The sequence below is a fragment of the Eupeodes corollae genome, chromosome 1 (assembly GCF_945859685.1).
Source record: "Eupeodes corollae chromosome 1, idEupCoro1.1, whole genome shotgun sequence".
In the NCBI taxonomy this organism is placed as follows: domain Eukaryota; kingdom Metazoa; phylum Arthropoda; class Insecta; order Diptera; family Syrphidae; genus Eupeodes; species Eupeodes corollae.
The window spans coordinates 211,284,872-211,312,796 of NC_079147.1; the positions used below are offsets into that span (position 1 = coordinate 211,284,872).

Consider the following 27,925-nt stretch of genomic DNA (forward strand, 5'->3'; position numbering starts at 1 on the left):
TTTAATTTTCTCAAACGGCAATCGTCTTCGCCAAAACCAAATTCTTTCCGCCATTCTCGCCAAAACTTTGTTGTCGCACGCACCCGAGAATTGTTGTTTTACTATTTTGTATAATTTCTATATTTTTAATTTTATTTCATTATATTTATTTTGTATTTTAAACTTGATCGAATTTTAATATCCCGAAAAGGTGAGTATCTTTCCACTGCACTGCGAATAATTGGTCGTGCAGTCTTCCTCTTTCTTTCCTCACTCCTATTGTTCGAACACTTGAAATGCAAATGAGCAAATCCTTTGTGTCAACAGTTATCCAAGAGGATTTTCGAGAACAACCATTCTAAGACAAAATGGAGCCCACAAGTCGCCAAAATGCCTACAAAAATAACTCCATCAACAGTCAGGTGGGTTGAAACACATTTTTTCGATTCGATTGTTTTTAGAGAGGAACTAATGTTAAATGAATAAAATAGGAAATGCGGATGAGGAGACACGAGGTCACCATTGAACTGCGCAAATCCAAGAAAGAGGATCAACTGTTCAAGAGACGCAACATCAACGAGGACGATGTAGTGTCGCCCCTGAAGGAAGTCAATGGCCAGTCGCCGGTTCAAATGTCTGTGGACGAGATTGTGTCGGCGATGAACAGCCCCGATCCAGACCGCCAATTTGCCGGTACTCAGGCCGCCCGTAAGATGCTCAGCCGAGAACGTAATCCCCCCATTGACATGATGATTGGACATGGAATTGTTCCAATTTGTGTACGATTCTTGCAAAGATCCGATAAGTAAGTTCACACGTGAGGTGTTGTTCTGTTGGAAAATTGTTGATGTCATGTTTTCATCGTCATAGCGCACTTTTGCAATTCGAAGCCGCATGGGCATTGACCAACATCGCTTCGGGTTCATCGGAGCAGACTCGATGTGTCATCGATGCCGATGCTGTACCTCATTTCATTGCCTTGTTGCAGTCGAAGATGATATCGGTGGCGGAGCAGTCTGTCTGGGCGCTGGGTAACATTGCCGGTGACGGCGCTAAGACCCGCGACATCGTTCTCAGTCACAGAGTAGTGGATGGCATCCTGCAGCTAATCAACGAAAACACGCCGTTGTCGTTCCTGCGGAACATCGTCTGGTTAATGTCGAATTTGTGTCGGAATAAGAATCCATCGCCACCATTCGAAGAGATTAAACGTTTGCTGCCAGTTCTATCGCAATTGCTGTGCGGCAATGATGTTCAAGTACTTGCCGACGCATGTTGGGCCTTGTCCTATGTCACAGACGATGACAATGTTAAGATCCAGGCTGTTGTGGATACTGGAGTCGTGCCGCGGCTGGTGAATCTGCTGGCTACCGACGAACCGAGTATCATTGTGCCGGCATTGCGCAGTGTGGGCAACATTGTCACAGGCACAGATCAACAGGTGAGTTCATGAAGACAACTTTGTATTTTCAACTATTTAAAATAGGGATGAAAAATGAGTAAGAAAAACTTTATACGACAAATTTATTGGTATTGGTGGTTGCCTGTGAAGTTTTGATACCAAAAATCAACTTTGGTGTGTATTAAAAGAAGAAGAAGATGTACTGTCCACTCGAAAAGGGGAGGAAAGGTTTATTTTAAAGCTTTTCTATGTTGCATGATTTGAAATGCCTATTTATGTTTTAACTGCCCACAAAAACTTTCTTGTTCTCGTTCAATGTTCAATAAAACTTTTGCCATAAGAGAAGAAGAAACTTGACCATTATAAAATGGTCAGTTGGGCCTCTCGCAAGAAGTGTTCGTTCGAAAATATACTTGGAAACCATATTTGCAATGTGCTGTCTTTCATTTGAACAAAATATTGTACAAATCGTTCTATCGTTTGAAGGAAACATCATAGAACTGTTCAATTGCATCGTAAATGTCTATCACGTAGTGTTTTGCTATTAAGAAACTATTTTCTATATATTTTAACTTTGTACATGTCTTGTTTTAACAAAAATGTGGCACAATCATTTACAACTTGGCCATAGAAATGGGTTTTGTGTTTTTTTTTTTATATTCTAATTTAAGTGGAGATGTTTAAGTTTAATACAAAAAAGCTTTTAGGTCAATGCAATGAAGAGAGTGGGTGGCCAAAATAATAAGAGTGGAATTCTTTTATAAAATTGATAACAAATGAAGCAAGCATTTTGAACTATTTGGGCTATTTTCACCCATTTAGCAAAGTAAGTTTTTAAAAAAAGGCTAATTTCAAAAAGAAAGAAGATGAAGGACTTTAGCGTCATTTTCAAACATTTGAGTTAACAGCATTTAAAGTTTATAGTCTACAAGTTTTCTTGTGAAAATATTGTATGCATAATCTAAAGTCCATAAGACTCAGGGAAGTTTAGTGTAGGTATTATGTTTTTATTCATCGCAAATAGTTGTTTTGTGCATTTATATTGAAGATCACTCAATGAACGAAAATGATTTTGGATTTTAATAGCAACCTTTTGTCTCTGTCGCTATCTAAAAACATGTGTAGTACCCGTGGCATGACGGTTAGTGCGTTGGACTGTCAATTTTCGCGGGTACTGCCTCTTGCGAGGAATTGACAAACCCTTCAAGAGTAATTCTTGTCATGAAAAAGTGCTTTCTCAAATTAGCCGTTCGGATTCGGCCTAAAAAATTGTAGGTCCCTTCCATTCCTGACAACAGTACTCGGACAAAGGAATGGTTGAGAGTTGTAAGTCACTAGACCCTGGTTCACAACGGACTGTTGCGCCACCCAATTTAATCAAGGCTTGATACATGCAGATGATGTTAAAATTTTTGTTTTTGAACAAACGTCCATAGGGAGCTAGCCACTTCCGTACTTCCTCTATCGCCCACGTCTTCCGTCCATTCATACATATAGGGTTTTTCCCCGTTTGACGTTAAAGAATGAACTTCTAAGTTGTAGAACCACATCTGCCTCAAACAAAATGCCTTCGATGTTGTGAGTCTCTGCAAGGGTATTGTATGTTGCAAGTCAACAGTTAAATGAAAATACACAACATTCTTCTCATTAAGTGCTTTTTCCTTGTAGATTAATCGATGCTTTGCAGTGTTGTTTCCATCATTACAAGTGCTGCATGTATCAATATGAGGCTGCCGAAAAGAAAGATTGAGGTTCGAGACAAAAATATTTCTGTAAAATGTTCCCTTTACAAAAAAAATAATGTTCTTTGTTATTAAGGTCACATTTTTCAATATATAGAGTGTGCATTTTGGACACACCCAGAAGTGGAGAGAGATATTTTTTAAATGGGTTTTTATTTCTGGAATAATGCGACTCTTCCGAAGAAAACTCCCCTATATGTTCGCATATGTAGGCCCTCACTTTCCTAAAATTTGAGGGAACTGGCTGTCCAGATCTGAGCTTTTGCGGTATTATTCTCAATTTTCTTAAACCTATTTGGAAAAGAGAACAAAAAGCAAACTGACACACCCGAACTGATTTTCCAGCAATATAAATGTGATATTCGTAGGTTACATTTCTTCTGCTTAAGGTTGCCCATTTGGAGATTTCCTTTGAATGGTCCTAAACAACACTGCATTTTTCGGGTTAACATCTAACTTATAAAACCCAGAAAGCATTTCTACTCTTGCACTCGAATCGATATTTTGTGAACAATGATTGCGACAGTTTTTGCTAGTTTCACAAAAGTTTCCATCATTGACACTTTTTTCCTTTATAACTACACCTTTTTGAACAAAAATATTGCTTACCTTGTGCCTTAATAAGGCAGCCTTTGTTTTTTTCCATTAAATATGGTCTTTCGGTTTTTTCTTTGCTTTTTTGGAGATTTTGGAAGAACATCAGATACTATTGCTTCTTCAAGTTCTACTTCTGGCTCAAACGTAGTCTCATTTTCCCTAAAATCCGTATCATTGCTACTGCTAGTTTCTGTTTCTTAATAGGAAATGTACTCATCGTTGTCTTCTACTACTATTAAGATTTGTGGGAGCTTGAAGAGCAGGGTTTGATGTCACTGAAAGGTCATCATAAGCATCAGTTTCATAACCTGTGTATTAAAATTTAAGTACCTACACCTAGGAACTGTAAACATGTACATATGTTTTTTTATCTTACTTTGACATTTATTCTTATGAGTGGTATTTGAGTATTCACGAATTTTCTTCAGCACTTTCCGTTAAAACTATTGGGTACAGGTATGTTTTTAATAACAAACAACTGAGAATAAGTTTTTCTTACTTGTAACTTCTTGATTCGCTTTAAATACCCTATAAAGCTTCTTTTCATTCTGCAACATTTTAAACGAATACGTTGCACGTTAAGTAAAAGCCAATTAAATTCACTTATGATTTTGTGATTTAGTTTAATAAATTTAAATAAAGACCGTGTAACTTGTTTCAGTAGATGAAATAGGTTTTTCGATTAGATTCCAAAGATTTAATGGCACTACAATGAATTAAAATTAGCTCTATTTTCTACAAGAATTTAATAGTAATCTATTAATTTTACTTATCAAAAAATATTCAGAATTATGTACATCATCATAGTAAGTGCAGGAAAATTTCCGTTATGAATTCACTAATGCAATAGTAGATGTGTCATTTGTGTGAAAAATAACGGTTTCAAATTGTGCGTACAACTATACAAAATATAGAGCCATCATGTTTAAGTCATCTTCGCTACCGATATTATCGCAAACTACAGTGTAATCATAGTTTTTTAAGAATTTTTTTTAAATTTTGGATGAAGGGGTTAAGTGCGCACATAACACCTTTATTCACAAATTAATAAGTCAGATATCATTGTTTTTGTGTAAAAAGGACTTAAACGCATTTAACAAATCCGCACAGATTATTACTAAAGTGTATGCATTTAACACCTTCATCTTTGGCTGAATACGAATCTATAGCAATATAAAAATTCACTTAACTCCTTCATCTTCTAAGCGCTTCAATTATTAAACCTCCTTTACATAACCGCAAAAATCGGTAAAATTTGTTTTTTTCATATCTGCTATATTATTCAGTTTTAATTTTTCTAACTTGTTTATGAGTAGTACTCTTGGAATGAATAATGGTCATGCCAGAGGTCTTGGGTTTGATCCCTGTCTATGCCATCTAAAGTTTTTTTTTCACGGGTACTGCCTCTTGCCAGGAATTGATAAATTCTCCAAGAGTAATTATTGTCAAGTGCTTTCTCAAAGTAGTCATTCGGATTCGGCTTTAAACTATAGGTCCCCTTCATCCCTGACAATAGCACTCGCATACAGCAATGGTTGAGAGTTGTAAGTCACTAGGCCTAGTTCTCAACGGACTGTTGCGCCACCCAATTTATTTAAATATAACTTATTTATGAATATTTTTCAAACATTTATCTGATTAGTAAAGTTGAAATTTCAACAGAAACTTGACCTTTCATGGCATTTAAAAATTCATTCTTAAATTTAGTTAGACTTGAAAATATGCATGAAATGCAATATGTTCTAAATTTCTCGCAAATTAACCTCTGATATGGATTTCTATTTCGCCCGAATTAGATACCTGTTAATAAAGTTCAAGCCTTCCATTAGTACATTTATGTGTAGGTATACAAAGGACAAAATATTAAAATAACAAATCACCAATATTTTTTTTAAAATTTATTAAAACTAATTCTTTTCCACTCATAATTTGTATATTGTCTGTGTAAATCGGGAGATATCTGGTGAATGAGAGCATCTTGTGAACCAATAATCTTGCAGAAATCGACCTGTAATTTTATGCATGCAGTTTCATCTGTAGTAACTTTTCCGTCGTCTATATCTTACAGAAGTTTTGAGAATGTTGCAGCGGATGGATCTTGAAGCATTTGAACAAGCATATTTACTTTTAGTTGTACTCCTTCAACATAACGCCACAGTGGCGATGATTTTAAACACGCCTTGATCTCATCAATTCATCAGAGTACGTGAAACGTGGAATTACGGGAAGTGTTTGTTTGAAATGATTGTTTTGCATATCTTTCAATGTCCTGTTTAACTCCTCAAGCAAATGTTTGTGTGCCATTCATCCCAGATGATAATTTTACACTGTGGCCATATATTTTGTGACAGTTTAAATAATGAATGAGCTGTTCTGCCTCCAACGAATAAAGTTGCGGCAATATCAAAAGATGCAACAGACAATTCGATACCATTATTTGATCCTACTTTAGCAAGAATTAGCGAAATTAGGAATATGTTGCCAGTTCCACCTGGTGCGTCCAAAAAAAGAATCCATCTTGTCCTGCCTAAAATGCGAGCATGATGTGGTCAAAATTGGTTCTTTGTTCTTCTTTCATCAGTGGGACATTGCGAGCAACAATCGCTGCCATTTCTACAGTATTGTATTGAAATTCAAGATTCAATTCATGTTCAATGCATATGCAAACAAATTATTCGCCATTTGTAAAAAAACCTACGTAACAATGACACTTATTATGAAAGGTCGATTGATATGTTTTTCGTAGCAATAGTTGCACAGATTATTTAATGGTTTATCTAACCGAACAGTTTAACAAGTCTGTGCATCGTTTTGCATTTTTAAAAGCATTTGATAAATGAGGACCTGAGTTACCTCATCGTAAATGCGTGCGTTTGAAACTAAAAAAGGGCTAGGATGCGACCCACACTGTCTTGCTTAAAATTTGTAGGTTTTCGTGTTGGGTTGAAAAAGTTGACAGTTGAATTATTCTTAAACATTTTAAAATTACCAACAATATTTTTCATATAAAGCAATAGTTTAGTTTGAAAATCTAGTTTTGTTAAATAGATTTTTAGTCGAAAATAAATGTTTACCAATTTTAGTAGCATTTCTTAAATTTTTACAATTTGGATGAATGAAATTAATTTGAGAGATATCAAGAACCGAACATCAGTTTTTACCAAACATTCGTACTGTTTTTTGTAGATTTTATTTTTTTACGAAAAAAACGAACTGTTGGATTTTTATAAAAAAATCTAATAAATGTCGAACACTATATTTTCTGCGAAATAAAATAAGTTTGAAACCAATATTTTTAAATTTTGAAAAGATATTTCAGTCGATAGTAATTTTTAACAATTTTAAGTACTTTTTTTATGTTTTTATTTTTGTACAACAAATTGTGAGCTCAAAATTTTACCGAATGTTGCAAACAATATTTCTTATATTAGTTGGAAACCATAATCTCAAATTTTTAAAAAGATATTGGAGTCAAAAATCAATTTTTACTAACTTTTATTTATTTTTTTGTGTTGGTTTTTATTTTTTGTAAAAAAACTGTCAATTCGATTTTGCTCAACATTTTTTTTTTAAATATTGAAAACAATATTTCTTATGAGTTACAATAAGTTTAACGCCTTATTCGCAAGTTTTTTAAAAGATATTTGAATCGAAATTCAGTTTTTACCAACTTTTGTTAAATTTTCTTTTAAGTTTTTATTTTTTGTAAAAAAAAACTCAATTAAATTTTTCTCAAAATTGTACTGAGTATTGACAACAAAACGGCGCACTACAGCGCTAATTGGATCTCGGGCTAGGTTGCCTTGAGATCGCCATTTCTATTGACAACAATACTTTTTAAAAGATGAAAGTAGTTTAAAGACGATATCTCGTTGTTTTGAAAAGATATTTGGGTCGGAAATCGATTTTTACTAAGTTTTATTAATTTGTTTGTTTATGTTTTTATTTTTTGTAAAACTGTCAATTTGATTTTCTCTAAATTTTACTGAATGTTTAAAACAATATTTCTTATAAGTTAAAATAAGTTGAAGTCTTAATCTCAAGTTTTTTAAAAGATATTTGAGTCGAAATTCTATTTTTACCAACTTTAATTAGTGTTGTTTAAGGTTTTTATTTTTTATAAAAAAAACTGTAGGGGACGAAATCATATTTTAGTCTTAAAATTTTCGAGGTGACAAATTTTTTTTGTCAGTTTTTTTTTTTATTTATAAAAAACCGTTAGTTGGATTTTTTTTCCAAAAATATACTTGTTTGGAATCACGGTACAATATATAATATAAAGTTTAATTCAAGTCTCTAGCGTCATTAGTTCATGAGATATTTAGGGTTAACCAAAATTTTCAAATGTTTTTTAAACTGCTGTGGTAAAATAAACCATCCACACAATTTTCTTGAGAGCGCTTCATGCATCTTTCTGCCTTATTATCAGTATAACAAAATTTATTTGAGGTCGATATCTGAAAGAAAAGAAAGAATTAGAAACATTTATTCATTCATTTTTTCATTTCCAACTTAAAACTAGTACAATAGCAAGTGTAAAAAAAATCTCTTCTGGTTCTTGAGCTATGGACAACCAAAAAAACTACGCGAAAGTACGTACACACACACACACAGACATTTTTCTAAAAATCTTTTATTTCGACTCTAGGTACCTTGAAACGTCGAGAAATGTCAAAATTTTCAATTCGACAAATTGGACCCATTACAATAACTTCCTATGGGAAATTAATAAATTGTATCGGATGGTTTAAAGTTTGAAATTCACAAAATATTCAGACCTACCACGAATTCCATTGTATTCGGAAATTTTAACGAATATGGAAAAAACCTATTACCAAATACGTTCCTAATGGAAAATGTCATACAATTTTGCATTACGAACAAAATTCATAATACGGTTTATCATGAATTCGTAGAAGTTTTCGATTACGATGTAATTCGTGATAGGGCTTAAGTACTGTTGTTCCTCTGTTTCTTATTATCTTTCTTATATTTATAAACTTTCTCTTTTGTGAAACTTCTAATTCATTTGACTGTTTCGCTGATGACAGTACCCCCAACTATTCATATTAATTTCTGGTTTAACATCCTTGTCCTTCGGAAGTGTAAGATAGCGTATATGTTTATTAAATTCCGATCTCGACAGCACTGGGAAATTATTAATTACTATTTTCATTAATTTTGATGTGTAATTCACAAAACCTTCAATCGTCCAAAACCTGAATATAATTCTCATATAGCCCAGTAAGTTTCAGCAGTAATATTCGCAATTGCTGGAATGTCCAATAGTTAACACTTGATCAATTTTGAACGTACTGTCAAGTATAGAGATTTTTTCTTCCAACTGCACATCGAGAATGTGTAATGCTTTTCCGAACTGTTTTTCCCTCTCATTTTAAAACTAAGACCAATGTGCTTTGGTATATCCTCTTAAATCCTTCCTTTTCCTAACGCTCGCAAAGTGTTTACAATGTGAACATGTTGAGGGCACTAACTAAATTCTATGATGTTCCTAAATCGGTAAATCCATTACAACAAAGACTATCATTTGGCATACATTTGTATTTCTCTCCATGATATAACAATAGACACATAAATGTTGCTCCACCCAATTTGTGAAATTTAAACCTGAAAAATTGACAATTTCCAGGAAGTAAAAGAACAAACCTGGTAGGACCAAGTAAAATTTAAAACATCCATTTTTCAGTCTTTGAACTATTCTTTAACACCCTGCTTTTACAAACAGAAGCCATTAAAATTATAAGAAAGATTATGGATGAGATTTTAAATCTTCCTCAAACTTTACTGATTAGCGGCTTGTTTCGTAATTGTTTGTCTTTGCTTATTGTTATAACTTAAAAAACTTTTTTGAGAATTAAAAAATGTTCTGTGTAAATACTGAATCTCAATCCATTTAATCTTCTTATACCTACTTTCCTAACTAACCTAACTAGAGACGTACGTATGTATTCTTTTGCTTTTATGTTTGTTATATAGCTTCTTCCTTCAAAGGGCTGTTAGCTGTTATACTGTTGCTTTTTAATTAACAAATTGGGGGCAACCTTTTTCGTTTCGTTTCTTTATCTTCATGGCAAATAAGGATTTCTTTTTTTATATTTATATATATAAATCAACATTTCCCGCACCTCTGCAAATATTTACCATAATCCCTCTTACTTTATTACAACAACAAAACAACAAGAAGAACAACAACAAGGACGAACGATAACCAAAAAAGACAAGACAGAAGAAAAAATAAATGCCCACAATACATGATTCGAACCATGTCGTTTATTTTGGATCCGCTTACAAATTTATGCAAACGAACGAGACTTATTTTTTGATATAAATTCTATGGTTTTGATGAGGCGTCCTAAGCAAATATACTATTACAAGTACCTTTCTACCTATGAAAATAACTACATATTTTAGTTTGGCTAAACTTTTCTGCAAAGTTCAGTTGAGAAGATGTAAAAGAATATAGCAATAGTAAAAGGAGAAAGGACCTCAAACACCAACACCCTTACCAACAATAACGACGTAGTAATGCAGAGTAGAGTAGGTACAAAAACGAAGACGCAAACGAGAAAACCAAAACGACCGATTTAACTCAACTCAACCCAACCCAACACAACAGGACCCAAAACCCAACCTTCTAACCTAAGACAAACTAAACCCGACCTGACGCACGGTTAGCCTCAACATAATATTATGCAAGCAATGAACTTTTGTTTCATAATTTCCTTCATGAGAAAGTTATTTTTAGTTAATATTTGTGTACTGTTATTATAAGCCTTTATTTGCATTTCTTTATTTTAGAAGGTTTTTCTTTTAGATTATTTGTTGATGTTACTTCTTGTCTATTTTGTATTTCTATTTTATAATTTGGGTTAAGCTTTAAAGTTTAAGTTAAATAAGCTTCTTTAGAAGCAAGAGAGCATCATGGGGGTTGAATGGACGGACGGGCAAACGGACTGATGGCAATGGTGACGGTGAGGATGAGGAGAGGTTCACAACTTTGTTGTTTTCAGAACAAATTACGATTATTTTAATTATTCTGTAACATTTGTCATTATAAATTCTCTTTAATGGGGCACTCAACTCGAAATAAAGATATAATTAATAGTACCTATTCAAGGCAGCACAAATTGATTTAGAGTTTGCATACATAATTTATTTTTTGTTTTAAGTTGAACATTTTAGTACCTAGGGCTTGTGGAACAAGAGTTTCCACTACAAACGGATTTCCTTAGCTCATTTCTAAAGAGAATATTACTTCGTCACTGAAAAATTTATTCCTACCAAATGTTAAAACAACAGTCTCAAACTCTGGTCTCATAGTCGGTGGGGCCTTATTAAATATATTTAAACAACTTAAAAAAATAAAATATTGTTGGTCAATTCTTGGTAATTGAAGCAAATTTTATTCAAGTCATGAAAAGAATTATGAATTATTAGTCCTTGAGAGAAAATTATTTCTTATAACGATGTGTTGCAGCAAATCAACTTTAAGCTAAGTCATAAATGAAAACTTTGTAGGAAATCTTTAATCAAACGAACTATGCATCTACTAACGGGTGTTTTTTATAGGCATATAATCTTAAGTTGTTATCATTGGAGACCATTTTTTTAAGCTGTCAAGTGATTTGTTTTTACAGAACATGTTTCATTTGAGTGCGATTTGTGTGCAAGAAAAAGGTGAAAAAATACGGTCAAGGTGCATCAAAGGCTGTGTATAATATCTACACAGGTGACGAATCATGGATCTTGATGTATGAGCCCGAAACAAAACAGCAATCGGCTGTATGGGTCTTCCAAGATGAGCCAAATCCAACAAAATTTGTTCGCGGTAGAAACATATCGAATTAAATGGTTGCCTGTTTCTTCGGCATTACCAGTGGCGACAGTTGTGTTATAGAAACGCAAGTGAATGGTATACGACCATTTGTTTGCCAGAAGTCATGGGAGAAATTCGAAAAAGCAGAAGAAGAGGCGAATCATTCTTCATTATGACAATGCAAGATCTTACATATCGGCTCAAACAAAGGAATTTTTGACCAGCCAAAACATCGAATTAACGGCTCATCCGCCATGTAGTCCTGATTTCGCACCCAATTATTTATTTTTGTTGGAGTTACCTCAATCGGAGTGGAAAAAGTGCTACGAAAATTGGTTCAAACGCATGCAAAATGTAACAATGAAACCAATTTAAATCGTAATTCCATATTTTTCATTATTTTAGAAAAGGGCATATTGACTTTCTGCGAGGCTTCGAGCTCTTAGGCCATCAACCCATGGTTCTTGTATAAGGCTGACGTCAATGGTCGATTTTTTCTTCTCTAAGGAACACTGTAAGATTATCCGAAGCCCACTTGGGGTGATTTGAATAAATCTGTACGACGTTTAGCGCGTTTTTAATTTTCAGTGTAGACTGAACAACAAGGATTGTTATCTTGACATTACTGTTGCCAAGACGCAGTTTGTAACCAGCCCCTCTGATTTATGCGCTTATCCGCAGAAGGTAAAAGGCACTGATCTTAATGCCCATGAGGGAGGAGCAACCAGTTGCGAGCCTTATGATGTTACGGTTGTCCTCAGCTGAGATGAACTTGAGTGTCAAGCCCTCCCAGTCTTTCCTTATCTTAGCAAAGCCCTTCCTAATGAAGTTCATGGAAAATACAGATTCAAAAATAGGGTAGGTGTCCTCACTTTTGGACACGGTATATGTAAAAACTATTTTAGAGAGCTTGTTTTCGATGCAGTTCCACACCGTCAGCAGACCTTTGCTGTTAGTGGAGAGTTCATTCACAATCAATACTTGGAGGTCATCCTTGACATCCTGCTTTGGGAGATTTCACAATACCTTTTTTGCCCTACCGTCAAGCTTATTTTTTTTTCTCAGCTGGAAGGGCCTCTTAATGGGATCTGTAACGCTTAATGGTCTTTTCTTGAGTAGCCAAGACTCGTCAATAACCTTTTGTTACTTTATTTTATACAACTCCTGTGTGCGTCCTGTGTGCGCACAACCAACGGTGCCAGGGTTGGAACCGATTTCGAACGGCTAATTTCAGAAAGAAATTTTCTTGACAAGAATTACTCTTGGAGGTTTTGTCAGTTCCTCTCAAAAGGCGATACTCGTGAAAAAAAATTAAGATGTTACAGGCAGGGATTGAACCCAAAACCTACGCAGTAACCAAAACGCAATTGGTGCTTGCATATTACACCGGGTATTAATATTGCAGGCACAACTGCATCACGCAGAGTGATTCCGAGTTCGTCCATCGCCGTATAAAGCTTTATTATAAACGAAGAAAAAACCCGTCGTCACATTCCTTGTGACATCTCGGAGATGTCTACTAATAACTAATTCACAATCTCCCCGTATTCTTAAGGAGCTTCAAGTGACCAAATTTTTTCTTGACGAGCTTCTTTAGAGTATTATTCAGTTCCTCAAAAAAAGCTGTGCTAGTGAAAACAAAACTACGTACATACGCAGCAAGAATTTCCCCAATACCTTCCCGAGTAAAAATTCGTGGCTATCATTTTCTATGAATGAAAATTTTAATGAAAATCTAGTTTCCTATAATCTCCACTTGCATGCACGGATACTGAAATAAATGTATACAAGCACAGTTCTCAAGTTTTTATGCTTTTTCTTTCTCTTTTGAATTAACACGAATTAATTTGTATGTTTTTTATTTTTTGGTTTTTATTCAAGAGTAAGTAAAAAATGTACCTTAAAATCAGTCATGCCGTTTTTCATTCACATTTTAAATTAAATATTCTATTTTAAGGGTATTATGCTTTTGCACCTTTCCAAGATAAACAAAAACAGAAAAAGAGGTGTTTTTTTACACTTTTCTTAGACTCTTTTGGGTTTTTGAGTGAAGGTCGAATCTAAATTAATGCGAAACCCATAGGATTCTATTTATAACTTATTAAAGTACATTTAATTCGAGTAATGCAAAAACAAGAAAAGGTACAGTAACGAATAAAGATTAAGTTTTAAAATGTCTATATAAAAAAGATTGGTCATTGTATTAGAAACTAGCTAACTATCACCCTTTTGCAAAATGCATTAATAAGAAATATTGGACCTACAGCACTGTGCAAAACTTTTGCAACTATCATCGCCTATCAAAAAAACCAACATTCGTTTATATAAAAATTGTTCCAATCAAATTATTTCTATTACTTTCGACGTTTTTATATTTTTCAAGTAACTGCTCATAATCTTAAAGCAAATGCACTTACTTACTTACTTACTTAAGGTGGCGCTACAGTCCGGGGCGGACCTGGGCCTCAACCAACAAGCGTCTCCAGCCAGCTCGGTCCCTAGCTAGCTGTCTCCAGTTTCGCACGCCAAGTTGGTTGAGGTCCTCTCCCACCTGGGTGCGCCACCTGAGTCGCGGTCTTCCTCTACTGCGCCGTCCCTCGGGATTGGATTCGAAGACCTTCCGGGCTGGAGCGTTGATGTCCATCCGCTCTACATGACCTAGCCATCTAAGCCGTTGGACTTTGATTCTGCTAACTAGGTCAGTGTCGCTGTACAGCCCGTACAGCTCGTCGTTATATCTTCTCCTCCATTCTCCATCTATGCGTACGGGACCAAAAATCGCCCGAAGAATTTTTCTCTCGAAGCATCCTAAGACGCTCTCATCTTTCTTTGACAGGGTCCAGGCCTCAGCGCCATAAATGAGAACGGGGATGATGAGTGTCTTATAGATGGTGATTTTACATGCTCGAGAGAGGACTTTACTTCTCAATTGCCTTCTAAGTCCAAAGAAGCAGCGATTTGCAAGAGTTATTCTTCGTTTGATTTCAGCGCTGGTGTCGTTGTCTGCATTAATAGCGGTGCCTAGGTAGACAAAGTCCTTAACTACCTCAAAGTTATAGCTGTCCATGGTGACGTTTTGTCCAAGACGTCGTCGTTCAGTGTCCTTTTTTGATGACAGCATATACTTGGTCTTGCCCTCATTGACCACTAAACCCATCTTCTTCGCTTCCGTCGCAATGCTCAAAAACGCTCCACTGACATCACGCTTTGATCTTCCAATTATGTCAATATCATCTGCGTATCCGAGTAATTGGATGGATCTTTGGAAGATTGTGCCTCTAGTGTTGACGGTTGAGTTTTGCACAATTCTTTCCAGAACGATGTTGAAGAAGTCGCATGACAGTGCATCGCCTTGTCTAAAACCTTTTTTGACATCAAATGCATCGGTAAGATCTTTTCCGACCTTGATAGAGCAGCGTGCATTCTCCATCGTCATTCTGCACAAACGGATAAGTTTGACAGGGATGCCAAAACTAGACATTGCTCGGTAGAGCTCTTCCCTATAGATGCTGTCATACGCGGCTTTGAAATCGATAAAAAGATGGTGGGTATCGATTTGAAGCTCCTGGGTTTTTTCCAAGATCTGCCGTAGTGTGAATATTTGGTCGATAGTGGACTTTCCTGGTCTGAAGCCACACTGATAAGGACCAATCAGGTTGTTGACGAATGGCTTCAGACGTTCACATAATACGGCAGAGAGGATCTTATAAGCAATGTTAAGGAGACTGATGCCTCTGTAGTTGGCGCAGTTTAGAGGGTCTCCTTTCTTATGTATCGGGCACACTATGCTGAGATTCCACTCATCGGGCATGCTTTCTTCCGACCAAATTTTGCAGATGAGTTGGTGCATGCTCCCTACCAAGTCATCGCCTGCTGCTTTGAATAGTTCGGCGGTGATGCCGTCAGCTCCAGCAGCTTTGTTTGGCTTAAGTTTAGATATAGCTATCTTCACTTCGTCAAGGTCGGGTGGGCGGAATTGTTGATCTGCGTCGCCGAGGTTGAGTGGTTCTATCTCCCTTACAGCGGAATTCGGTTCGTCATCGCCGTTATATAATTTGGAGAAGTGATCTTTCCATATTCTCAGCATCGACTGTGGTTCTGCTACGATGTTCCCTTGATCGTCTTTACAGGCTTCGGTTCGTGGCTTGTACCCTTGGGAGGTTTTTTTTACCTTTTGGTAAAATTTACGAACCTCATTCCTGTTGTGACATCCCTCTATCTCCTCGATCGCGCGCTTCTCATGCTCTCTTTTTTTCCGTCTAAGAAGCCGGTGTTCCTCTCTCCTCTTCTGCTCGTAGAGTTCGCGAGCAGCTCTCGTCCTTTTGTGCAGCGCCGTTTTGTATGCCTCTTGTTTCGCTGCGTGAGCTTGCCGGCATTCGTCGTCAAACCAGGGGTTTCGCTGTGGTGGCCGTGTGAAACCTAGCACTTCAGAGGCGGCATCTCTGATGGCTGCAAGGCAATGTTGCCACTGGTTTTCAATGCTTAATGCAGGAAGCATAGGACTCCTTAGGAGGTTATTAGAGACTCGATCGGAAAAGGACATGGCAGTCTCTTGCGATTGTAGCCGTCTAACGTCGAATCTTCTCACAGTACTTCCTTGTTTTGGCTTGGATCGGGATATCCGTAGCCGTACCTTGGCTACAACGAGGTAGTGGTCCGAGTCAATGTTGGCCTCTCGGAATGTTCGGATATCCTGGATACTGGAGAAGTGTCGTGCGTCGATCGCAATGTGGTCAATCTGGTTGACGGTTGATTGATCAGGAGATTTCCATGTCCCCTTGTGGATATTGAGATGCGTGAACTGCGTACTAGCTACCAGAACGTCTCGCCCCGCAGCGAAATCGACCAGCCTGAATCCGTTGTCGGAGGTGGTGTCGTGCAGGCTGTATCTCCCGATTATGCCACCAAAGATGTCTTCTCTTCCTAGCTTGGCATTAAAATCTCCTAAGACAATTTTAATGTCATAGCCAGGGCACTGCTCATATGTCTTGTCTAAGAGCTCGAAGAATATGTCTTTGGTGTCTTCATCTTTCTCCTCTGTTGGGGCATGCGCGCATATTAGGCTTATGTTGGCGAATTTAGCCTTGATGCGGATTGTCGTGATGCGCTCGCTCACACTGTTGAAACTTAAGACTTTTTGCCTGAGCCTAGTTCCAACAACAAATCCACACCCAAATAGACGCTGTCTTTGTTCTCGGTAGCAGTCGCCGTAGTAGATATCGCAGTCTTTTAGTTTGCACTGCTTTTACAAAAACAATAATGATTTTAGCTGTGCAAAACATTTGGAACTAGTCGTCATTTCTTTTTTCATATCATTTTGATAACGGTTAAACTGTTTTATTTTGAAGTTGGTAATTTTATCCGGGACTTGATCGATAAAACGGGTTTTTACGATAAATTCTTATTAAATATTTAAATATTCATCAGATATAAAATCCAGAATTTTGAGTGATTTTGAGATATTCCATTTACGAATCAACTATTTGTAGAATCATCAAAAGTGGAAAGGTGGCATAACACCAACAAAAGATGATTGATAAATAACAAATTTCTTCCCACGGCATCATCCAGGGAAGCAAAATTTGAACTTAGGTTACACATTGACCCATCAACTCTCAAACGCCAGGCACTGTAGACCGGATTTAATGGTTTTCAGATCGCAAAAGAGCCATTTATTTAAAAAAAAAGTTGAAAGCTCGTTTGGCTTTTGCAAAAACTCATCTCAATTGGAGTCCCAAAAATGGGAAACGGTCTTGTTTTCTAACGAATCAAAGTTCAATATGCAGGGATCGGGTGGAAAACAACATTTCAGGAGGCCAAGAGGTGAGAAGCTAAATCCAAAATACACTAAAGGGAGGGCCAAACATGGAAGTGGTTCAATTTTGGTATTGGGCTGCTTCTCTGGCCTATTCGATAAGTAGAGGGCATAATGAAGTCTGAAGACTATGTAGACATCCTTTGTAACACCATGTTGCCTTATGCCCATTGGGAAACGGACATTAAAATACGCCAATGATCCCAAACACAAGTCGAAGTTGGGCACAAAGAGGTTTACAGAAAAAAAGACTGAGGTTTTACATGGCTAGCTCAATCCCCAGACCTACACCCAATAGAGAGCCTGTGGGAAATTGTTAAGAGAAGTATTGGGATCAACATTTTTAGGCACAAAAGTGACCTATTCGCTGGAATTCAGAGGCTGTGGAATGACATTCCAAACTCGGTTATTAATAACCTTATAGCTTCGATGCCCAGAATATAAACGGCCTTTAAAAAGAAAATGGTACGCAATTAAATATTAACATTTCCTTGCCTTGAAGTAGGAAAATAGTTTGAAATTTAATTGTGAGATCTAAGTTGCAAATGTTTTGCACAGCAATTTTACCAACCATTCAATTATTTAGTTATTTATTATTTGTTTAAGTGAAGATTGTTAATTTTTTTCCAACAATTTAAACGTAATATCAAAAAAGTTTAGAAAACTAAAGAAAGAATTTTGCTGTTTGATTTTCTAAATATTTTTTTTAATGAAAAATGTTGGAGGTTCTATTTGCAAATGTTTTGCACAGTACTGTATGTTAAAAAAGGCGAATCGAAAACTAGAACTTTTTCTGGCGGAATTATTGAGAATCTAGAGATTAAAATATCTTCGACCTTGATTTTACCATACAAAATAGTAAATTGAATCAGATTTTATTTTTGTATTAACTTTTTAAAAAGTCTGGTACCATTATAAATTCCCGGTTTGTTAATATTTCGAGTTATTAATATAAGCGCTCCTTTTTTAAGCGTTAAGTAATGTGATGTCAGTCCTCGTAAAGAATTTACAAATTTTGTAGGGTAATTAACTACATCGTTCAGTGCCAATTGATTTGTAGGCAAAGAATTGTGTTTGGAAATAAGAGAAAGCCAACTGGGACGGTCTCAATGACTTCTTCAAAGACTAACTGATCACTGCTTCCTCGAAAGTGACTTGGACTCCAGCGCAGATATGATTACATACTCAATTCTTTTTGGAATAAGACATTTTATCCCAAATAGTTTAAAATCCAATGAACCCAAAGAATTCTTGTTTTGACATTAACCTCAATTAGGCCATTAGGATCAAAACTTTAAGTTTTCGAAATCACAAAGCTAACACCACTGAGGAAAACCGAAATAAGTCCAAACAAGATAGAAAGACCTAAAACGAACACATTTGACACATAACATTTTTGCGTGAACAGAAATTACGGCACCAAATACAAATGTGCGTAACACACTCCTCTTGTAACATCGATTGATAAAGCTAATTTGCTTGCAGAACAGTTTACTGTTAATTCGATGTTCACTTGCTAGAGTACTTTAAGATCACAAATCCGCTGGCTCGGATAGTATCCCCGCTATTCTGAAAAGGTGATTTTTAACGCTGCCAAAACCACTAAGTAAGTTTTTCCATCTGACTTTTACATATCTCTTTCCGAGTGGATGGAAAACAGCATTTATCCAGCCTATCCCCCCTGTAACTATCGTTCAATAGCAAATATCTTGAAGAACAAAACTTCTTAATGACCAGCAGTATGGCTTTCGTAGCAATAGGTCCACTGGTGATCTTATAGATCCCTTCTTCATTGGGTTAAAAAATTACTTTTCGGAACGTTCGATTCAATTAATATTGGACGGGTTTAAACGCTCTTTTTTATTTTTATTAAATTATTTTGGCGATGACAGTACCCTCAGCTGTCATTGTTGCATCGTTATTTTTATAAACAATGCTGTAGTGAAATAGCCAGTTATATCCCTCCCCTCAATTCAATCGTTATACCGAAACTTCTAGGAATGCTCATCAGTTTATTCTCTCTTTAGCAGCACTAAACGAATGTAAAATTCTTTACCAGGATAAATATTTCCCACTGGCCATAAAATGGAATTCGTCTACAACAATGGAATGTGTGACTTTCTCGCGAATCCTTCAAGGTGCGATCCCAGGCTTCAAGTAACTTTTTTTGTACGCTATTGTACTCTCATCCCACACTCCATAAAGTATCTTGCAGTAGCATCTGTAGTTTTCAAATGTATGTAGGTTTGATGCGCTCGTTGATGCAGCTGTAGCTCATAGTACTGACTAACTCTGGTTCCAAAGACAAAACCCCATCCAAATAGGAGTTGTTAGTATTCTCGGTAGCAGTCACCATAGTCACTAAGTCGCAGTTTTTCACCCTCCTTTCTCCCGGCCCATCCCATCGCATTTCCTGAATGGCTATATATCAGTGAAGGGCCTCGGCTAATTGTTCGTCTGCACTTCGTCTTTTAAGGGACTTACATACATTCCACGTGCATATCCGAAGTTCGCTGTCCTTAAATCGTTTGCGAGGGTGGTACCGATGCTTGTTGGTACTTCAGGAAACATTTGTTTGTGTTTGTATAACATTCTAAATTTAAATATTTGGCACTATATAAGCCGTTAATATAAGCTTTTTCATGGCGTTTTAACTTTACTTAATTAAAAAAAAAGAAAAAGAAATAATCAATCGAATAAAATTAATATGTCCTTTTTGTTTATAGACTGACGCCGTAATCGCCGCTGGTGGCCTTCCAAAATTAGGATTACTTCTGCAGCACTCTAAACATAACATTGTAAAGGAAGCAGCATGGACTGTTAGTAACATAACTGCTGGAAGTCAAAAACAAATTCAAGCTGTTATCGATGCAGGTAAGTGCACAATTTTATATATAAAATACAATTTTAGAAAAACAATTTAAGTGAAATATTGAAATACCATTTCACACAACAAGCTCTTTCTTCAGAAAAAAAAATTCAAAGTTCTTATCGAACAAAACAAAGAACAAAGCGTTTTCATCTGTAAGTAAAGAAAATAACCAACTCTTCTCTGGTATTGTCTTATTTATGTCGATGCCATGATTCAATTCACGTACTCGATACGCTTTAAATCAGCTTTATTTTCCATCTACCCTTTGCATCGCATCTTGTGCAAGGCATTACCACTGCTTATTTCTGAATGTTAAACAATATATTGCTTTATTTTGTAAAAATAGTTTTTCATTAGAATTGTATAGTTCTTCCATTTCTCAAACCATCAGATAATAAGAGAATATTTATTTTTGTGTATTCATTTTACAGATATTTTCGTGCACATTCGCAAGGTCATGGAAAAGGGTGATTTTAAGTCGCAGAAAGAAGCTGCCTGGGCGGTAACGAACACCACAACCAGTGGCACTCCTGAACAAATTATCGATCTCATTGAAAAATATCAAGTTCTGAAGCCGTACTGTGATCTATTGGAAGCTAAAGACGCCCGAACTATCAAAGTTGTTTTGTCCGGGCTAACGAATTTGTTTGCATTGGCCGAGAAACTCGGTGGCACTGAGAGTCTTTGTTTGACGATAGAACAAATGGGCGGATTGGATAAACTGGAGAGTTTGCAAACACACGAAAACGAAGAAGTCTACAAGAAGGCCTATGCCATTGTGGATTCGTACTTTAGCAACGGAAATGACAATGAGTCGGAATTGGCTCCGAAAGAGTTGAATGGTGCACTCGATTTTAATTCGTCATCACAAGCAAACGCGCCTGAGGGAGGATTTAATTTTTAATTTTACATCCCTCGTTACCCCACATCGTTTTGTTACTTACATTTTTCTCCAAACTATATTTTTATAATTCATTTTTATTTTGTTTCGATTGTGTACAATTGTTTACTTTTTAATATTTCATTTATTTGATACAAAAAAACAAAACCAGTACCACATGCATATATTCATAAATCATGTTATCATATATTCCAATATTTAGTTGTTGTTTTTTTATTTTTGTTTTATTAATTTATTCAGCAAACAAATAACAAGAAATTATACATGAAACTCTCGAACTGGACCTGCTGAAACTCCTGATTTGAGATTGTTGAATGCCTTCTTCATTGATGGCACCCATTCGCCGTTTCCTTGGGCAAGAATTTGATTAACGCGACCAGTCAAGGCCTTTTGAGATTGTTGAGCTTCTTGAATTTGGTTATTTTCCATGCACTTCATGATGTTGATCGAAAACTCAGGACAAATATTCAGCGTAGTCATAATTGCTGAATCGAAACCAAGAACTAGGCCAGCTATCAAAAGGGTGTCGGCTCCGAGGAAAATGTTTCGTCCGGGCTTAAGACAGGCAGTTCCTAAATCTAAATCGTTTGATGTGTATTTGATGCCAACAAAATTGGGAATTTGAGCTTCGGCGAGATCACAAAAAGTTGGCATATGTACTGAAATAAAGAACAAAAATTGATGGTTAACCAAAACAACATTTTTCAAATAATGTCAATCTATCGTATATAGTGCGTCTTGTGTACGGAGATTCTAAACTGAAGCTATTGGGTGGATACAAGTTAGCTAAAACTTTACAAATTCAACGTCCCATTGTCACATTTCAATTTTATCAGAGTAACCAAAGAAAATTGAAACAAAAATTTCTTTAACATCGAATTTGTTGTGGTGTCATTCAAATGCTGAATAGCTGAATTTAAGTTGGAAAATATTTTTTGGGTAAGATTTGGTTTGTTACTAAAGCAGTTAAGAAAGAGCAGGGGTCACATTCTGTAAGGAACAAAAAAACGAAAAGAAACGTTTACGCTTGTTTTAAAGATTTGCTTCATGTATGTAGTAACTCAAAAGACGAACAAATTCGTTCGCACACGTTTAAGCATTTTTTGTTTTTGAAAAGCTAGTAATTGTTTCGGTTTTTATAGAATCTGAGCCCAGAGTTTTGTCTACACACCACAAGATTCATAGAGATTTTCATTCGTGTCTTATTCCATTAGACCAATTCTTTGATGCATGTTCATGTTTGGTTAAATGTTCCATCATAAGCAGAATCCAATTTTAAAAAATTGCTCTGATGGAACAGCTGCTTAAAGCGTTTTCCTATAAAAAAAAAACTAATTGTTTTAATAGTGAATGACTGCAAATCCGTTTAAAAATGTCTACGAACATTGTGAGTTGAGAAAGTAGTTAGGAACCTTAATTAATAAAATTTGTATTTTAATTTCTAGAATCAAAACAATGATGGTAATATTTTTGAAATTTAAAATTAAGGCGACAATCATTTCAAATCTCAAGAATATTAATTGGAATACAATAACAAACAAGTGTTGCCCAAAAGATTTCCAAAAGAAGATATAAGAAAAATCAAGATTCTTTCAAGTCCTTTTGTAGAAATTAAGAAGAAGAAGAAATCTTTCCTGGTAAGTCACGTCTCAAGTTTTAAGATTCAATAAAAGATTTAATATCAGCCCAAAAGCGAATTCTATAGTAATTTGGATCTTATATACTCGTACAAATCCTAAACAAAACTTACACAAAGTCCGTTCGGAAATACAGAATTGAAATGAAATTTTTCACTACTATCGTATTTAGTGATAGTTTTTTCGTTATTCCTAAAAGATTCCGATTACGATGAAATTCGCCATAGGGCAGAAAATCCCTTAAAAATATTTGTTGATAAACTTCTCACTTTATACAACGGGTTACATGTCTATACAACAAGTTTTGCCACTTATAAACTTGTAATAATTGTTATATTTAAAATATTTGTTAGCACTACAGCTCGTAGAGGGCCTAGTGACTTATAACAACTCCTGCGAAACAATGTAGAGTAAGTACAGTTTGTATGCCAATTCCGAACGGCTTAAAAGTCAATTTCTCTCAAGAGGCAGCGAAAAGAAAAACGATGGAACCTCTAATCTTTGTTAGAGTCTATCCACTTATTATTACGGTCACTACATACAAATAAGCGGGATATCGTCGAGGGGCACATTTTTCCTCAATTGATTTACATTTATCCAACTGATATCAAAAAATTCTCATAAGTACAAATAGTTAGGTTTAAGAAGGGAATTATTGTTGGTTACACAAACCTACCTTCAATACTTACAATTCAGTCCAACGAACATGGGTATATGATAGTACAGCAAAGGTGTGTTTGGACAATATTTCCCTATCAATTTAAAGTATTCAACCAGACTTTCAACGTTCTTTGGCTTAAAGTACAATTCTGGTAAACACAAAATAGCATGGACACCAAGTGATTCAGCATGAATAGCCATTTCTATAACATCCGGAAGGGGAGCACCGCCTATTTGCACCATTAAAGTTAAATCATGCTTCTTTGACGCTTCCCACCATTTCTCGGTAACTAGTTTCCTTTCGGCCAAGTTTAAAACGGGACCTTCTCCTGTTGTTCCATTCACTGCGATTGAAACATTAAATAAACAAACAAAAAATGAGAAAGTTATTACAGAATTTGTAGATATACAATCTTTGAACGACGACGAAGGTTGGTGGTGGTGGTTGTGTCGTCGTCGTCGTCATCATTAAATACTCGTATATACTCTTCATACTAACCAAGAACTCCATGGACGCCTTTATTTTTGAGGAATCTTGCGTATACATCGATATTGTCCACTTGAATGCTTCGTTTTCTATTAAATCGAGAATATAAAATGGATAAACACTAACTTCTTATTCTTATCGGTTTCCACTCACTTGTCATCGTTAAACGATGTAAATACCGGAGCCATAAGGCCTTTAAATTCAAGGGTAACTTTTTTTGTCGTCGACATCGCTGTGTGTTGTGGATTTTGGATTCTGGATGAGAGAAAGAGCTTTGATGTTGTATCTGCAACAGAGTTGATTTGATTGAAAGAATAAATAACAGTTCCAATCTATTTTATAGGTATGTGTTTTATCTCGAAATCTTTATTTCACCTGCTGTACTTATTTTTCGGAGATAAAGGTGGACTTCAAAATTATACAAACAAAAATTAAATAAACAAAGTACCTACGTTGGTATAAGTTCGATTAGTACAATCTCTAATGAGATGATAAGACAGCAACGATTCTGCAATAAATGAACTCTAGATCTTTCCCTATAAATGCACAAATATAAATACTGCACAGTGACAGGTTGTTTAAACTAATAAACAATTTTGTGTACGTGCATGTACGCTAGGAGGAGCAGCTGAATCTATACTAACTAAAAGCCATATCATATGTTTTTTTAATCAAAACAAGCTGCTTACCGGCTACATTTTGTTTTTGTTGATAAAAATAACAATTGATAAGCAAGAAAAGATTATTCCATAGGCTAAGGTTATGTATGTATAATGCGTGTAGACGAAGTCTCCAAAAGTTAGGGAATATTGAGGTAACATCAGCATATTTAACCCTTATTGTAGTAGGCGTTTTATTTGAATGAAATTTGGTATTCCGAATGGGTTATAGCAGCGTAACGATACTCGACATTTATCAATTAGTGGAATCCAATGTTTTGATCGACAAATGTCCATCTCATCGCTATTGTAGATTTCGCTTAATTTTCCTGTTATGACGAGTAAAACGCCACTTTCTGTCGACTGAAAATGTTCAAACTCCTTGTGAAAAATTATATAAAATTGCAAGTTTTTCTAATGTTTTACTGTTTGTCTTAGTATTATTAATTTTATTTTTACTAAGGGGTGAAAGTTACGAATCCAGGGGCCCTACTCTGTAATACGTTTCGAAAGCAAATATTTTCGAAAACGAATATTTTGTACTCCCTATTTCTAATGCGGATAAGAAATCTAGTACTTACGGAACGAAAAATCCGTATTCGGATTTTTCGTACTTGGCAATGGGTTTCGAATGTCATTAACATTTTGTTTCTACACCAAGAGAGATAACGAATTCCAATTCGAAGGTCGTTTTTAAAGGACAGGAAAGGAAAATTGTGTTAAGTTGTGTGAAATAGATAAAATATTAGTAAGGAATTAATAATTTCATTCAAGATTTAAGCAAATAAATTCCATTACAGGGAATCATCAGTGAAAAATGTGCATACCAAACAAAAGCAATTTGAAATTATGGTTGAATTCGTATGAGTTGAAGGAAAAAAGTATACCTTGGCAAAAGACAAATTTCAATACAAAAAAAGAAATGACTATGAAAAAAATCAGCTTAAACTTTCTAAGTTTGAATTAAAAAGAGAGATGTGGCAATTGCAAAGCAGTGAAGTGTAAAAAAAATTCATTACGATAATTCTCAATGACTGAATTTTAAATTTTTTGTCGTCTTCTTTGTGATTTCTTTTGAATTTTTTTGTTTATATTTTTGCTTTGACTAATCTCATCAGAAATACTTCGAGACTCGGTAGATCTATAGGATAAATCGAAAAAGTACTATATTTTATTTGATTAGAACATTTAACAGAGTACGAATTCGTAAACGAATCAAATATCAGATTCGAATTGGATTGGCTTTCGAAACGCATTACAGAGTAGGGCCCCAGGTGAAATGAATAGGTTCACAGAATTAATGGGATTAAATCCTTCATTGGCAACAAATTTTAGGAGAGGCGTCCCAAACAGGAGAAACAAAAAACAATTGGAAATCCGTTTCAAATAACCTGAATTCCTTGGTGGAACTGATTAGAACGGTAAAGGAGTTTGCAAACGGTAGGGTTTAATGCCAAGTTTAAAGTAAAATTTCATTGACTTTCCTTCCTCGGCCTTTATTCAAGCTATTCCTACTGTACTAACGATGTTGTTAATCTTTTTTTACACGTCCAATTATTCCCGGAATCCCAGACTTTTCTTTAAAAAAAGCTTAAACATATTTTTTTTTCTGATCGATAAACGCATTCAACCTCGCTAGTTTTTGTGTCTTCTTGTGCATAAGCTGATTTTGCTGTTTGTATAAAGTTTATTATTATTATAATTTTAGTGTTTGTTTAAAGTTCTTTTTGAGCAAAAGTGCTTACATTTTAAATAATATTTGCCTAAATAAATGTGTAATAAAAGTGGAAAAATATTCTTTTGCTTCCTTTGTGCAAATTATTTAACGAATCTTTAAGTAATTCTCTTGACTCTGCTCTCAAACTTATTAAAGTCCAATACATTAACGTTTATCTAATACTTACCCATGCCTTCAAACCCATCTAAACACCCATAAATTCGCCCAAAAGCTTATCATCTCGTAAAACACTCCGACATCAATAAAAATCATGGATAAGACATGGATGGATGAAAAACTTCGTCAACAAAGCGAGTTTATTGTTTCACTTCTGTCAAAAAAACTCTAAGAGTCAGAAAAATAAAAATAACTGAAGAACTCGGCCGTGAAATTAATCAAATGAAAACTAGTGTCCAGTAAATAAATAATCGTGTTGTGATATTAGAAACCGCCAAAACCGAAATTAAATCAGATATCGACTCTCTAAACACCGAAATTTGTAATATCAAAATATCACTAGCTAAAGTTACCACCGAATGTACGAGCACTAGATCTTGTTCAATTGAAAACTCTACAATAATATAAACAATAACTTTGATCACACCGCTGACGAAATTGCCAAGCTTAAAAGCTCCTTGAACGTGTATGAAAACCGAATTATCGCTAGGGACGCCTTTATTTTTGGTATCCCGTGTTAACCTAACGAAAATCTCAAATCTATTATCAATCTAATTTGTACAACAATTAACATTAAACCACCAACACTCAATAATATTTACCGCACTCGCCCAAAACCGAACACAAAAAACTCCGCGATTATAATTAAATTCAACACACCATTCGATAAAAATTTTGTGCTCACTTCGTTGGCGAATTACCGAAAAACAAACAATAAACACCTTTGCTTAAACGATATAAACCTTGCTTTCAAAAGCACTAACGTCTCTTCGTCATCTTCTACGATCTATATTCGTGAGAGCTTAACAGAGCACAACAAGCTCATCATGTAACATGCACTTGCTTTGAAGAAAAGTAATCAATAGTTCACTGTCTATACTGCTTGTGGGTGGTATTTGTAAAATGTCATTCAGATGACACAGCTGTGAAAGTTGACTGCATCGAGGGACTTGATGACGTTGCCAGATCAGCAGTTTCTTATGAAAATTAATATTTATAAATACTTAAATTAAATTAAATTTAAATAATCATTTGTTATCCTTATTATTGTATATATACTGTTTTTTGTATTCTGTTTTCTTCTTGTTGTGTATAATGAATAATTTTAGTTATCTGCGTTCTATGGTTAAAATCCTGAGTAAGCAGAAATGTGGCCTCAGGATTTTTCATATTAATGAGCAAAGCTTATTACCGAAAATTGATGAGTTCCGTGATCTCTTTGTAAATTCAGATGTTGATGTCGTTTGTGTCACGGAAACATGGTTGAGAAATGAAGTAAGTGACGAATTGTGCAGATTAGAGGGCTATCGTACTTTTCGGTTAAATGGACTTGATCGTGTTGGGTAATATTTGTTAAATCTGTTATCAAATGCAAACTTAAGTTTACGTCCGACGCAGGTAGCAATCTTGAATATATGTTCATTGATCTGCAGTGACAGTAAT

At 35.4% G+C, this 27,925-nt stretch overlaps 2 protein-coding genes across 5 annotated transcripts; one reads left to right on the forward strand and one right to left on the reverse strand.

Moving 5' to 3' along the window:
* LOC129940598 (importin subunit alpha) lies at window positions 1–21,342 on the forward strand. Its single transcript, XM_056048980.1, has 6 exons — window positions 1–190; window positions 307–401; window positions 471–784; window positions 850–1,420; window positions 20,099–20,246; window positions 20,676–21,342. Exons 2-6 carry the CDS (start codon window positions 348–350, stop codon window positions 21,146–21,148), a joined length of 1,560 nt encoding a protein of 519 aa, XP_055904955.1. The 5' UTR covers window positions 1–190; window positions 307–347; the 3' UTR covers window positions 21,149–21,342.
* Window positions 21,297–27,307, reverse strand: LOC129940599 (N-acetylneuraminate lyase-like). 4 transcript variants are annotated; one of them, XM_056048985.1, is made up of 5 exons: window positions 27,205–27,307; window positions 24,083–24,215; window positions 23,942–24,018; window positions 23,472–23,786; window positions 21,297–21,804 (listed from the first exon to the last, which is right to left on the reverse strand). In XM_056048985.1, exons 2-5 carry the CDS (start codon window positions 24,157–24,159, stop codon window positions 21,404–21,406), a joined length of 870 nt encoding a protein of 289 aa, XP_055904960.1. In that variant the 5' UTR covers window positions 24,160–24,215; window positions 27,205–27,307; the 3' UTR covers window positions 21,297–21,403. The 4 variants fall into 4 exon arrangements, with proteins under 4 accessions (XP_055904960.1, XP_055904958.1, XP_055904956.1 ...); XM_056048983.1 differs by lacking the exon at window positions 27,205–27,307 and adding an exon at window positions 27,085–27,192; XM_056048981.1 differs by lacking the exon at window positions 27,205–27,307 and adding an exon at window positions 26,493–26,511.
* Window positions 27,308–27,925: the final 618 nt, after the last annotated feature.

Bases quoted from the DNA above. Each gene is read 5' to 3' on its own strand.
- LOC129940598 (XM_056048980.1), top strand. From the start codon at position 348: ATGGAGCCCACAAGTCGCCAAAATGCCTACAAAAATAACTCCATCAAC. The intron at 785-849 runs GTAAGTTCACAC...TCATCGTCATAG, and splicing joins TTCTTGCAAAGATCCGATAA to CGCACTTTTGCAATTCGAAG. The intron at 20,247-20,675 runs GTAAGTGCACAA...TTCATTTTACAG, and splicing joins TCAAGCTGTTATCGATGCAG to ATATTTTCGTGCACATTCGC.
- LOC129940599 (XM_056048981.1), bottom strand. The intron at 24,019-24,082 runs GTGAGTGGAAAC...TCGATTTAATAG, and splicing joins ACATCGTTTAACGATGACAA to AAAACGAAGCATTCAAGTGG. The intron at 21,805-23,471 runs GTAAGTATTGAA...TCTTTATTTCAG, and splicing joins CATGTTCGTTGGACTGAATT to TACATATGCCAACTTTTTGT.